The 13676-nt window shown below is 46.2% G+C and overlaps 1 protein-coding gene across 4 annotated transcripts in view; it reads left to right on the forward strand.

The window, feature by feature from the left end:
* The window catches only part of LOC139268853 (oxysterol-binding protein 2-like), a 426288-nt gene that overhangs the window by 369966 nt on the left and 42646 nt on the right, over positions 1 to 13676 (forward strand). For all 4 annotated transcript variants that reach the window (XM_070887626.1, XM_070887622.1, XM_070887623.1 and 1 more), the window contains 2 exons: positions 4364 to 4430; positions 5775 to 5942. In XM_070887626.1, coding sequence (XP_070743727.1) covers positions 4364 to 4430; positions 5775 to 5942 — 235 coding nt within the window. The remainder of the gene's footprint in view (positions 1 to 4363; positions 4431 to 5774; positions 5943 to 13676) is intronic.

The following is a 13676-nucleotide window of genomic DNA, read 5'->3' on the forward strand; positions in this document are numbered from 1 at the left end:
GTCTTTTCCCTCCGGGTAAAGATAACATTCCACCCCTCCCCCACCGTGGAATAGAGCAGTTTTTCCTATATGCAGGAATGCAGATGATAAATTTCTTATGTGTTGGAAGTTTCTTTGATACAGGACTGCTGCACAGGAAATGATGCGATTCTAGACTCCTATCATAATGCCATCCCCTGTCTCGGGTAACCAGGATCTGGGTTATCCTCTCTGACGGTGGCTGCATTTCCTACGTTATAACAGAGACTATACCTCTAATGTATTGGCTGTAAAGCGCTTTTGGACATCCTAAGGTTGTGCAAGGCCCTATAGAAATGGAAGTTCTTTCTTTTATCTGTAGTTCACGTTGTGACCTGGGCCGATGGCCGGCTCCGTAACACTATGTCGGAGCAAAAACACCCTGCATTCAGGTTTCCAGTGCCGCTTCAGATGTGTGAAGCCCCTGGTCCCAGCTGTGCTGCCCAAGTGGCAATCGTGGTTCTTCCAGAATAACTTCATTGGCTAGTCTTAAAGGCCAATTAGCAGGCATATCTGAGCAGGACGGTGCATGCCGCAGGGAGATTAAGTAAGGGGAAGAGTGAGAAAATATTTGTCTCAACCCCTCCACTCGCTCGCTCACTCACTCACTCGCAAATTTAAGGGTGTAGTGTGTCGATCCTGGAACTCGAGAGGCCGATATTCTCTAGAGTTTAGAAGAATGAGAGTTGATCTGAAACATACAAAATTCTTACAGGGCTTGACAGGGTAGATGCAGGGAGGATGTTTCCTCTGGCTGGGGAGTCTAGAACCAGGGGTCACAGTCTCAGAATAAGGGGTTGGCCATTTAGGACTGAGATGAAGAGAAACTTCTTCACTCTGAGGGCTGTGGATGCTCAGTTGTTGAGCATATTCAAAACAGAGATCGCTAGATTTTTGGATATTATGGGGATCGGGCAGACAAGTGGAGTTGAGGTAGAAGATCAGCCATGATCTCATTGAATGGCGGAGCAGGTTGGAAGGGCCGAATGGCCTACTCCTGCTCCTAATTCTTGTGTTGTTATGTTTCTGTAAGTCTTATTGTTATAAACATTGCAGTCAGTCAGCTGAGTTACTTCGGAGTTATTCAGCAACAACAACAGCTTGCATTTGTATAGCACCTTAGTATAAGAAATATCCCAAAGTGCTTCATCGGTGCAGAATCTGAAGAAAATGGATACCACGCTAAAGGAGGGGTGACTGAAAGCTTGTTCAAAGAGGAGAGTTTTAAGGATGACCTTAAAGGAGGAGAGGGATGTAGAGAGGCAAAGAGATTTAGGGAGGGAAGTCCAGGGCTTGGGGCCTATACAGCTGAAGACACTTTCATCAATTGTGAGGTGAAAGGAGAAGGGGATATAGAAAGGTAAAGTTGGGTTTCTTCAGCACACAGGCGGAACCTGATGCCATGTCTGCGGACGATGTTGCTGAGGAAGAGGGCCAACATTCAGTTGGTTTGCTTTGCAATCTATTTTCCTACTTTTCTCATTAATTCCGACTGTTGGCACGGGTTCAGCGTGGGCATACTGCTGATTTCATCCTCTCTCATTCAGTCAGTTCGCTGAGCTCTGGCACCCTGACCATTCTCTGTCACATACCTGGCACACTCTGTCTCATTTACCTGCTCTCATCCAAAAACACTTGCCAAAATGTAACTTTATTGCCTCCTGGGGTTTGTGTATATTCTTACTCTCCTGTTCCTTTCTTTTTCTCTGCTACGATATTTCTACATCTATTTTTGTCTCCCATTTTCACTGTGATTATGTAATTTTTTCATTTATGGTTTAGTCACCGTTTGGAGAATACTTTCTACATTCCCTTTAAAAAGAAAAATGTTGCATTTATATAGCGCCTTTCATGACCTCGGTGTCCCAATGTATTTTACAGCCAATGAAGTACTTTTGAAGTGTAGTCACTGTTGGAATGAAGGATATGCGGCAGCCAATTTGCGCACAGCAAGCTCCCACAAACACCAATGCGATACTGACCAGATCATCTATTTTTAAGTAATAAAACCAGAAAATGCTGGAAACACTCAGCAGGTCAGGCAGCATCTGTGGAGAGAGAAACAGAGTTAACGTTTCAGGTCGATGACCCTTTGTCAGAACTGGAAAAAGTTAGAGATTTAACAGGTTTTTAAACAAATGTAGAGGCAGGGAAATGGAGAGGGGAGGAAAGAACAAAAGGGAAGGTCTGTGATAGGGTGGAAGGCAGGAGATTAAGAGACAAAAGGGATGATGGTGCAAGGTAAAAGGAGATGGTAATGGGGCAAGTTTTAAAAAAAACAAAAGATGTGTCTAGATAGTGAGGCCTCACCTGGAATATTGTGTTCAGTTTTGGTCTCCTAGTCTGAGGAAGAACGTTCTTGCTATTGAGGGAGTGCAGCGAAGGTTCACCAGACTGATTCCAGGGATGGCTGGGCTGTCATATGAGGAGAGACTGGATCAACTGGGCCTTTATTCACTGGCATTTAGAAGGATGAGAGGGGATCTCATAGAAACATATAAGATTCTGACGGGACTGGACAGGTTAGATGCTGGAAGAATGTTCTCAATGTTGGGGAAGTCCAGAACCAGGGGATATAGTCTTAGGATAAGGGGTAGGCCATTTAGGACTGAGATGAGGAGAAACTTCTTCACTCAGAGTTGTTGACCTGTGAAATTCCCTGCCGCAGAGAGTTGTTGATGCCAGTTCATTGGATATATTGAAGAGGGAGTTAGACATGGCCCTTACGGTTAAGGGGATCAAGGGGTATGGAGAGAAAGCAGGAAAGGGGTACAGAAGGAATGATCAGCCATGATCTTATTGAATGGTGGTGCAGGCTCGAAGGGCCAAATGGCCTACTCCTGCACCTATTTTCTATGGAAATGGAAATGGAAGAATCATCAATAGCTGCCGTGGGAAAGAGAAAAAAACAGGAAAAAAAATAGGGGCAGAGGTTACGGTCTGAAATTGTTGAACTCGATGTTGAGTCCAGAGGCTGCAAAGTGCCTCATCGAAAGATGAGTTGCTGTTCCTCGAGCTTGCGTTGAGCTTCATTGGAACAATGTAAGAGGCCGAGGACGGAGAGATCAGAGTGAGAGTGGAGCGGGGAATTAAAGTGACAGTCGACCGGAAGCTCGGGGTCACACTTACGGACTGAACAAAGGTGTCACCCAATCTGTATTTGGTTTCACCAATGTAGAGAAGACCACATCGTGAATAGCGAATACAGAATACTAAATTGAAAGAGGTACAAGTAAATCGCTGTTTCTCCTGGAAGGAGTGTTTGGGGCCCTGGACAGTGGGAAGGGAGGAGGTAAAAGGACAGGTGTTGCATCTCCTGCGCTTGCACGGGAAGGTGTTGTGGGAAGGGGAAGGGGAGGGGGTGAGTGAGGAGTGGACCATGGTGTCACGGAGGGAGCGGTCCCTTCGGAATGTTGGGAGGGGAGGGGAAGATGTGTTTGCTGGTGGGATCACGCTGGAGGTGGCGGAGGATGATCTGTTGAACATGGAGGCTGGTGGGGTGAAAGGTGAAGAAAAGGGAAACTCTATCATGGTTCTGAGAGGGAGGGAAAGGAGTGAGAGCAGAAGTGCGGGAAATAGAACGGACATGGGCCATGTCAACCACGGTAGAGGGGAATCCCTGGTTGAGGAAAAAGGAAGACATTTCGGAAGCACTAGTGTGGAAGGTGGCATCGTCAGAACAGCGGAGACGGAGAAGCTGGGAGAATGGTAACGGAGTCCTTACAGGAAGCGGGTTGGGAGAAAGTGTAGTCCAGGTAGCTGTGGGAGTCAGTGGGCTTATAGTGAATGCTTGTCACTCACCATCAACCTGAAACATTAAACCTGTTTCGCTCTCCACTGACCTGCTGAGTACTTCCAGCATTTTCAGTTTTTATTTCAGATTGCAGCATCCGTTGTATTTTGCTTTTGTATCTGTTTTTAAGTGTTGTTGTTCTTCGAAATAGTGCCATGAGATCTTTTACGTCCAGCTGAGAGGACAGGTGGGGCCTCGGTTTAACGTCTCACCCAAAAGACAGCACCTCCAACAACACAGCACTTCCTCATTACAGCACTCCAGTGTCAGCCTAGATTTTGGGCTCAAATCCCTGGAGTGGGACTTGAAGCCAACTGAGTTACTGATGTCCTTCGGGGCAGAGAGCCTGCCACCACTACCCAGTCTGACCCACACGTGACCCCAGTCCCACACTACGTGGTTGACGCATACTGTCCTCGGCAGTTAGTGATGGGCAACACTTGCCTTGCCGGTATCGCATGCATCCCAAGAACAAATAGATATTAAACTCAGGCCTGTGTAGAAATGCTGGCATTTCCATGTTTAGATCTCTGGTCTTGTGTTTGAGTGCAGGCGTACAGGAAGTAATATCAGTGGAACCAGCAGCGATCGTACTGAAACCTGGAATCCGGAGGACCATGTGAGTAACAGAGTGTCACTTCACGGCAACAGTCCCTGCCACCATGAACACTACAAGGGAAGGCATTCCGATGTCACACACCTGGGGGGGTGGGGAGAGCTTTGCCAGTTGGGGATCATGGCACCACACACGCCCAGATTTCCAATATCTGCACGCTGTGGGAATGGGGCGGCTTCAGGTTCGGGTCCTGTCCTCGTTTTACGCCCCGTCCGGCTTCACTCTCCGTCGACTGGTAAAAGAAGGTGCTGAAGCATCTGATGAGCACAGGCTTGAGTCCTTGTTCAGTGGACCTCCAGCACAGGGTGTGAAATGCATGGAGATTGAAGAGCTGGAAATGGCTGAGATTAGGTGTCTGGATGACAGGCAGGGGAAATAATGCTCACTGAATGTGGTTCCCTTTACAACAAAGAGACCGTGTAATACAGTCTTTAGCAGCTGATCACAGCCACCACCCCTCACTGTAAACCCCCCCATAATGTATCTTCACTCTAACCAGGTCGTTGCTTGCTCCATGATTCTGCAGCCATGGATACCGCTGTGAATATTTTCGCTCACTGTTTCTTTTCCCTTTTTTTCCTTCTCCGTACAGTTTTCCCCACTTAACTGCATGGGAACTATTTCCCCAGTGTGATATCCCAATGGTTGACACCAATCTTCTAATCTCATCGATTTCCAGCTCATCAATCCCCATGCATTTCACACCCTATACACTTCATCTGCTAGAAAGGATGCAGAACTTCAATGACATCGACTCCATTTCAGAAGCTTTGAGTCCAGTTTGTGGGTTCCCGAAGCTGGGTCTCTACAATCCAAGTGTTTATCACTGAGCACAGTTTCAGAATTCTGTTGCTTCCATTTAAATTGACTTCAGTGTATTTCCTAGCCTGTTCAATGTGCTGGCAGGTCGTGTGCCATTGTTAAATATACCAGCAGGTCTTGCTGCATCTGTCGGTCACAGCAAACACTGGACTCACCTGTTAATAACAAGGATTCTCTCCAAATAAGCAAATCCTTTCTTTTTAAAACGACCGAGCTGGCTAAAAGACATGTAATTGAAATATAACCCATCACTTTCCTCATAATGCTGAGCCCAGTTGCCCACAGTGAGTCCTGTTACTTTGCCTTTAACCAGTGATATATTCTCTGCATTCTGTGTCAGTAATGTTATTTTATCTTATAACAGTACCTGTATCCATAGCTTTTCAGCTAGAAATACTATTTTCTATTGTAATTAGTAGTAATCCTGTGCTCTCTGTTTTCCCAGCGGGTAATTCTGCTCTCTGGATGTGCTCCCATCTGTGTGTAGTTTATCTCACGTTGCTCCTTGTGCTATCCGTCCTGTAGGTTTTTGACTGTCAGCACCAAGGTTCCTTCAGTGCCTCAGCAAGCAGACAGGTAAAGCCCAGCAGAAAGAGACGGACCCAAATCCCAGACAAGCCCAATTACAGCCTTAATCTCTGGAGCATTATGAAAAACTGCATTGGGAAGGAGCTGTCCAAGATACCCATGCCTGTAAGTAACTTACTCCCACATTCCCTTGCCTGCATGTAACTTACTCCCAACTCCCCATTCCTGTACATAAAAGGTTATTGCAGAAGATAAAAGTTCACAGGGTTGGGGGTAATATATTAGCATGGATAAAGGATTGGCTAACTAACAGAAAACAGAGAGTTGGGATAAATGGGTCATTTTCCAGGTGGCATACAGTGACTACATAAGAAATAAGAGCAGGATTAGGCCATCCAGCCCCTCGAACCTGCCCGCTTTCCATAACCCCTTAATCCCTTATCAGTTAAGAAGCTGTCTATCCCGGTCTTAAATTTATTCAGTGTCCCAGCTTCCACAGCTCTTTGAGGCAGTGAATTCCACAGATTTACAACCCTCTGAGCAAAGAAATTCCTCCTCATCTCAGTTTTAAATGGGCCCTCTAGTTCTAGTCTCCCTTATCAGTGGAAACATCCTCTCTGCATCCACCTTGTCAAGCCCCCTCATAATCTTATACGTTTCGATAAGATCACCTCTCATTCTTCTGAATTCCAATGAGTAGAGGCCCAACCTCCTCAACCTTTCCTCATAAGTCAATCCCCTCATCCCCAGAATCAAGCTAGTGAATCTTCTCTGAACTGCCTCCAAAGCAAGTATATCCTTTCGTAACTATGGAAACCAAAACTGCACGCAGTATTCCAGGTGTGGCCTCACCTTGCTACAGTTATACCCTGTATAACTGTAGCAAGACTTCCCTGCTTTTATACTCCATCCCCTTTGCAATAAAGGCCAAGATTCCATTGGCCTTCCTGATCACTTGCTGTACCTGCATACTAACCTTTTGTGTTTCATGCACAAGTACCCCCAGGTCCCGCTGTACTGCAGCACTTTGCAATTTTTCTCCATTTAAATAATAAGTTGCTTTGTTTTTTCCTGCCAAAATGCATGACCTCACACTTTCCAACATTGTACGCCATCTACCAAATTTTTGCCCACTCACTTAGCCTGTCCATGTCCTTTTGCAGACTAGTGGGGTGCTGCAGGGATTGGTGCTGGGTCTTCAATCTATATTTACAATCTATATTAATGACTTGGATGAAGAGACTGAGTGTAATGTAGCCAAGTTTGCTGGTGATACAAAGATGGGTGGGAAAGCAAATTGTGAGGAGGACACAAAAAATCTGCAAAAGGATATAGACAGGCTAAGTGTGGGCAAACATTTGGCAGCTGGAGTATAATGTGGGAAAATGTGAGATTATCCACTTTGGCAGAAAAAAATGGAAAAGCAAATTATAATTTAAATGGAGAAAAATTGCCAAGTGCTGCAGTACAGAGAGACCTGGGGGTCCTTGTGCATGAAACACACAAAGTTAGTATGCAGGTACAGCAAGTAATCAGGAAGGCAAATGGAATATTGGCCTTTATTGCAAGGGGGATAGAGTATAAAAGCAGAGAAGTCCTGCTACAACTGTACAGGATATTGGTGAGGCCACACCTGGAGTACTGCGTACAGTTTTGGTCTCCGTATTTAAGGAAGGATATACTTGTATTGGAAGCTGTTCAGAGAAGGTTCACTAGGTTGATTCTGGAGATGAGCTGGTTGACTTATGAAGATAGGTTGAGTAGGTTGTGCCTATACACATTAGAGTTCAGAAGAATGAGAGATGATCTTATCGAAACATATAAGATAATAAGGGGGCTTGACAAGGTGGATGCAGAGGAAATGTTTCCACTGATAGGGGAAACTAAAACTAGGGCACATCGTCTCAGAATAAGGGGCCGCCGATTTAAACCTGAGATGAGGAGGAATTTCTTCTGAGGGTTGTAGATCTATGGAATTCTCTGCCCCAGGGAGCTGTGGAGGCTGGGTCATTGAATATATTTAAGGCGGAATAGACAGATTTTTGAGCGATAAGGGAATAAAAGGCCATGGGGAGCAGGCAGGGAAGTGGAGCTGAGCCCAGGATCAGATCAGCCATGATCTTATTAAATGGCGGAGCAGGTTCGAGGTGCCAAATGGCCCACTCCTGCTCCTATTTCATATGTTCTTAGGGACTTGCCAGTGGCCAAAGGCGCACCTATTGCAGCGCTAAGTGATACAGTCCAGAAGGTCCCCTGTACAAGACGTTAGATGAACTCAGCCAGTGTTCTTGACTCCTACTGGAAAGCGTGGATGTCGGGTGAGGACAGGATTGGACTCCGCCATGATGCCTCACAGTCAAATAGTCTGTTGATGTTTGTTGCTTTGGGTCACGCTTGAAGAATGGCCACCTGGGCACAGTGCCGAAGGACAGGCTCTGCCCATGTAACTATACCCCATGAGTCTGTATCTATGGGGGAGAAAAATATTCCATTGGTCATAGCAGAAACTGTATGGCACTGTCCTGATGGCTTAAATGCCCCGACTTGTCCCCAGCACTGATTGTGGCTCATCAAAAGGGAGTTGGATAAGCACTTGAAAGAAAAAACTTTGCAGGGCAGCAGGGAAAGGGCGTGGGAGTGGGACTAGCTGAGGTGCTCTTGCAGAGAGCCGGCACGGGCTCGATGGGCTGAATGGCCGTCTCCCGCACTGTAACCATTCTATGATAACTAAGATTGCTGTGTGGCAAAAGAATTACCCGTGTGCAAGCATGCAACATCCACAATCAAATGTGGTGTGCCCAGACAAACTCGTGAAGTGGAAGACAATTTATTTTTGCAATAACTCCATTGAGGTGGTGTTGGTGGATACGTCTGCTCACTTTTGCTGATCCCCTCATTGGGTAGTGTACAGAGTCGGGTATATGCTCGGAAGGGCAGACTGATGTGCACGTCTGCAGGGTGTGCTGAGAAAGCAGGAGCTTGTTGTGATCTCGAAGCAGAATGATTGCTCTGTCACACCTCCATTTAATACTGGGATTGCAGGCTGGCTCACTCGAGCTTTAGTTGTGACAAAATAACCTTGAAAAATTAATTGGTGGAATCTTATCGAGCAAGGTTCATTTACTGCGTTCTCCAGCTTCCCGAGGCAAAATTCCACAGATTAAAGAGTCTGAATGAAATTTATAACAAAGCAATGAACTAGTGAGTCATAAATAACATAACATGCAGACTGAAGAGCCCAGTGCTATTGGGAAAATCTTGTCTCTTTCTCGTCTTTCCAATATTGATTGAATGCTGACTGGCCTCTCATTACCCTCCGTGTGTTGGATTGACCTTTTGGGCTGCTTCCTTGGGTGGGGTGCAGGGAGGTGGTCTTGCACTGATTCCTCTCCATCAGTATCATTGAGGGGAGAACCTTGTATTCAGATTTTTATCCCCTCGTCCTCACCTGACCCTGAGGGCATTGATTCTTGCCGGGTCAGGCTCCATGGGTGACCTGCAGCATTTCATTCAGGGGGCCATGTTTCAGACATTGTGTGTTTGACATTGCACCCGAGTCTGATTCTGTCCTTGCACAATATCCATACATGTGCATTTTCTAGAAGGCATCACTAGATGACATGAGCAGGATACCGAGCTGGCTTATCCCATCATCCAAGGCCACGGATACTAATAACAATTGTTGTGCCTACTGCTGCCTTGTCCACGATCTGCTAACCCAACACTGGTCAACGATTGAGCCTAGGACCTCCCTGCTCTAAATATGGTGCATTTATCCATTCAGTGACAAATTCAAATCCTTAAACAGGGGGTTGTCTCTCTGGATGGTGAGGTCCTGGTCCTGGCTAACGAGGAGACCTAGAATGCAGAGGTGAGGAAACATAGAAAATAGGTGCGGGAGTAGGCCATTTGGCCCTTTGAGCCTGCACCGCCATTCAATATCATGGCTGATCATTTCCTCAATACCCCTTTCCTGCTTTCTCTCCATACCCCTTGATCCCTTTAGCCGTAAGGGCCATATCTAACTCCCTCTTCAATATATCCAATGAATTGGCATCAAATACTCTCTGCGGCAGGGAATTCCACTGCGTGAAGAAGTTTCTCCTCATCTCAGTCCAAAATGGCCTACCCCTTATCCTAAGACTGTGTCCCCTGGTTCTGGACTTCCCCAACATCAGGAACATTCTTCCCGCATCTAACCTGTCCCGTCCCGTCAGAATCTTATACGTTTCTATGAAATCCCCTCTCATCCTTCTAAACTCCAGTGTATAAAGGCCCAGTTGATCCAGTCTCTCCTCATATGTCAGTCCAGCCATCCCAGGAATCAGTCTGGTGAACCTTCGCTGCACTCCCTCTATAGCAAGAATGTCCTTCCTCAGATTAGGCGACCAAAACTGAACACAATATTCCAGGTGAGGCCTCACCAAGGCCCTGTGCAATTGCAGTAAGACCTCCCTGCTCCTATACTCAAATCCCCTAGCTATGAAGGCCAACATGTATTTGCCGCCTTCACCGCCTGCTGCACCTGCATGCCAACTTTCAATGATTGATGAACCATGACACCCAGGTCCCGTTGCACCTCCCCTTTTCCTAATCTGCCACCATTCAGATAATATTCTGCCTTCGTGTTTTTGCCACCAAAGTGGATAACCTCACCTTTATCCACATTATACTGCATTTGCCCACTCACCTAACCTGTCCAAATCACCCTGCAGCCTCTTAGCATCCTCCTTGCAGCTCACACTGCCACCCAGTTTAGTGTTATCTGCAAACTTGGAGATATTACACTCAATTCCTTCATCCAAATCATTAATATATATTGTAAAGAGCTGGGGTCCCAGCACTGATCCTTGTGACACTCCACTAGTCACTGCCTCCCATTCCGAAAAGGATCCGTTTATCCTGACTCTCTGCTTCCTGTCTGCCAACCAATTCTCTATCCATACCAGTACATTACCCCCAATACCATGTGCTTTGATTTTGCACACCAATCTCTTATGTGGGACCTTGTCAAAGGCCTTTTGAAAGTCCAAATACACCACATCCACTGGTTCTCCCTTGTCCACTCTACTAGTTACATCCTCAAAAAAATTCCAGAAGATTTGACAAGCATGATTTCCCTTTCATAAATCCATGCTGACTTGGACCAATCCTGTCACTGCTCTGCAAATGCGCTATTTCATCCTTAATAATTGATTCCAACATTTTCCCCACTACCGATGTCAGGCTAACCGCTCTATAATTACCTGTTTTCTCTCTCCCTCCTTTTTAAAAAAAGTATGGCGAGAAAACAGGAATGGGGTACTGAAGTTGAATGTTCAGCCATGAACTCATTGAATGGCGGTGCAGGCTAGAAGGGCCGAATGGCCTACTCCTGCACCTATTTTCTATGTTTCTATGTTTCTAACTCTAAGTATCCTTTGCCAGTCTATTTTAGCCAATTCACTCTTCATGCCGTCGAAGTTACCTTTCCTTAAGTTCAGGACCTTCAAGGATGGAAGAGTATGTTTCAAAATAATCGCAATTTACACATGTTCAGTGCAATAGCATTCTTTATGGTCCCTCCATACACTGGAACATGCCCGAAAGCAATATGAGCCAGTCATGTTGAGTTATACTGCTGTCATTGCACTGCACTGTCGTCAGGCAGAAAAGTGTTGGTCTGAGCACAGCACTTAAAACACTCGGGACACGCTCTCTCTCTCGCGCGCTCTTTCTCTCGCTCGCGCGCTTTTTTTTTGTCTCGCTCGCGCGCTTTTTTTTTGTCTCGCTCTCTCGCCCGCGCTCTCTTTCGCTCCCGCCCGCGCTCTTTCTCTCGCTCTCTCGCCCGCGCTCTCTTTCTCTCCCGCCCGCGCTCTTTCTCTCGCTCTCTCGCCCGCGCTCTCTTTCTCTCCCGCCCGCGCTCTTTCTCTCGCTCTCTCGCCCGCGCTCTCTTTCGCTCCCGCCTGCGCTCTTTCTCTCATCATCTTTCTCTTGGTTGACCTTTATCTCCTATCTCTCTCATGTCTGTGTCTGTCTCTTTCTTTGTCTACATTTCTTTCCTGATCTGTATTTCTCTAATGCTGTAACTACATTATGATTACTTGGGGTGTGCTTTCCAAGCAAATATATTTTCAGTGCTGAGCAGACTGCATTTCTCCTATATTCTCTTCAGTCCCAAAATGTTCCTCACTCATCCATCTTATTATGGAAACAAATCATCTTTGACTGCAACATCACTTATTTTTCAACTAATGAACATTTCGATCTTGACTGTAATGAAATGCGTCAGGTATAGATCCCCTGGTGATTTTCAGTAGAGCGCAAATCACAGAAGCCTGCAGAACCGGAAGCCTATTCTGATGTGTCTTGCAGTTGCCGTCAAGCATTGGAAGCCCGTGTAACAGGGCGAGGCTGGGGCACTGGAACAAGGCACCGAGCTCTCACAGCACGGCATGCACCACTGTCACCATAGGGCAGAGTTCAACCGAAGCTGGATAATGTCTAGAGCCAAATATTGCCAGAACTAATGAAAGATTTGGGTGGTTCTTCAGGAGTATTGTTGCTGAATGACTATTTGCGAGCGTTTATTGGAGGAGAGGGCGTTTGTCAATACACAACAAGAACCTAGATTGTCATTTACTGACTGAACAAGACAATCAAAGAAAGAAAGACTGCTTTGATTTTCTCATCTTTATATATTCAGGGGTTGAAAGTTCTCAGGAGAATTTTTCTCAACTGATTACCCTTGAAAGAGCAATCCTAATTGTGATTTGAAGCACATTAACTCCATTCACAATGAGGTAATGTCAAACTCCGAGCTTTAAGCACAGCTTTGTTATTGGTCTCTGGTTAAGTCTACAATTTATGACAAAATTCTTTTAAGTGTCAGAATGAGAGCAAATCATTATAGGTATTTTGTGATATTGAAGGCCATTTCATGGAGTGCCTGCCCAGCAGCACTTTCTCTTGCCGCTATGACTGAAAACAGACATTGCATCCCTTCCCCAGTGAGAAACAGTCCTGGGACTTCACCCAAGACCATCTGTGTGGGTTGCCTATTCCTGTACTACACTCTCGAGTGATCTTCTGCTGATACCCCCCCCTCAGCCACGCCTTTGTTACCTCGAGACTCAACTATTCCAAAACTCGGCTGCCCGTATCCTATCTCTCACCAAGTCCTGCTCGCCCATCATTCCTGTGCCTGCTGACCTACATTGGCTCCCGGTCCGGCAACGCCTCAATTAAAAAATTCTCAGCCTTGTAATCAAATCCCTCCCGGGCTTCGCCCCTCCCTATCTCTGTAACCTCCTCCAGCCCTACAGCCTTCTGAGATCTCTCAGCTCCTCCAATTCTGGCCTCTTACACATCCTTGATTTTAATCACTCCACCATTGCATTCAGCTGCCTGGGCTAAATGTTCTGGAATTCCCTCTCTATCTCTCTCCTCATTTTAGATGCTCCTTAAAACCTACCTCTTTGACCAAGCTTTTGGTCACCTGCCCTAATAGCTCCTTATGTGTTTCTGTGTTAAATTTTGTTTGATGATGCTTCTGTGAAGTGCATTAGGATGTTTTACTACATTGAAGGCACTATATAAACGCAAGTTGTTGTTGATACGGCCAACTTGTTGCCCGTTTCTGCTGGGGATGAATTGTGGCACTTGGCCAACAGAAAGAGGAGACTTTCATCCCATTGGTCTGGACTAGATTGATGCCCAGGTCTATGAGGTGAAAGGTCAGTGTCCAACCCATTGTACCATCTAGTATCTCCTCTCATTAGAAAGATCCACTTCCTCCACCACTGGCGTACCGTGATTGTGTACCATCTACAGGCGCACTGCAGCAACTCTCCAAGGCTGCTTCGATAGCGCCTCCCAAACCCGCGATCTCTACCACCTCGAAGAACAAGGTGCATGGGG

This window comes from Pristiophorus japonicus, chromosome 8, assembly GCF_044704955.1.
Source record: "Pristiophorus japonicus isolate sPriJap1 chromosome 8, sPriJap1.hap1, whole genome shotgun sequence".
NCBI classification, from domain to species: Eukaryota; Metazoa; Chordata; class Chondrichthyes; family Pristiophoridae; genus Pristiophorus; species Pristiophorus japonicus.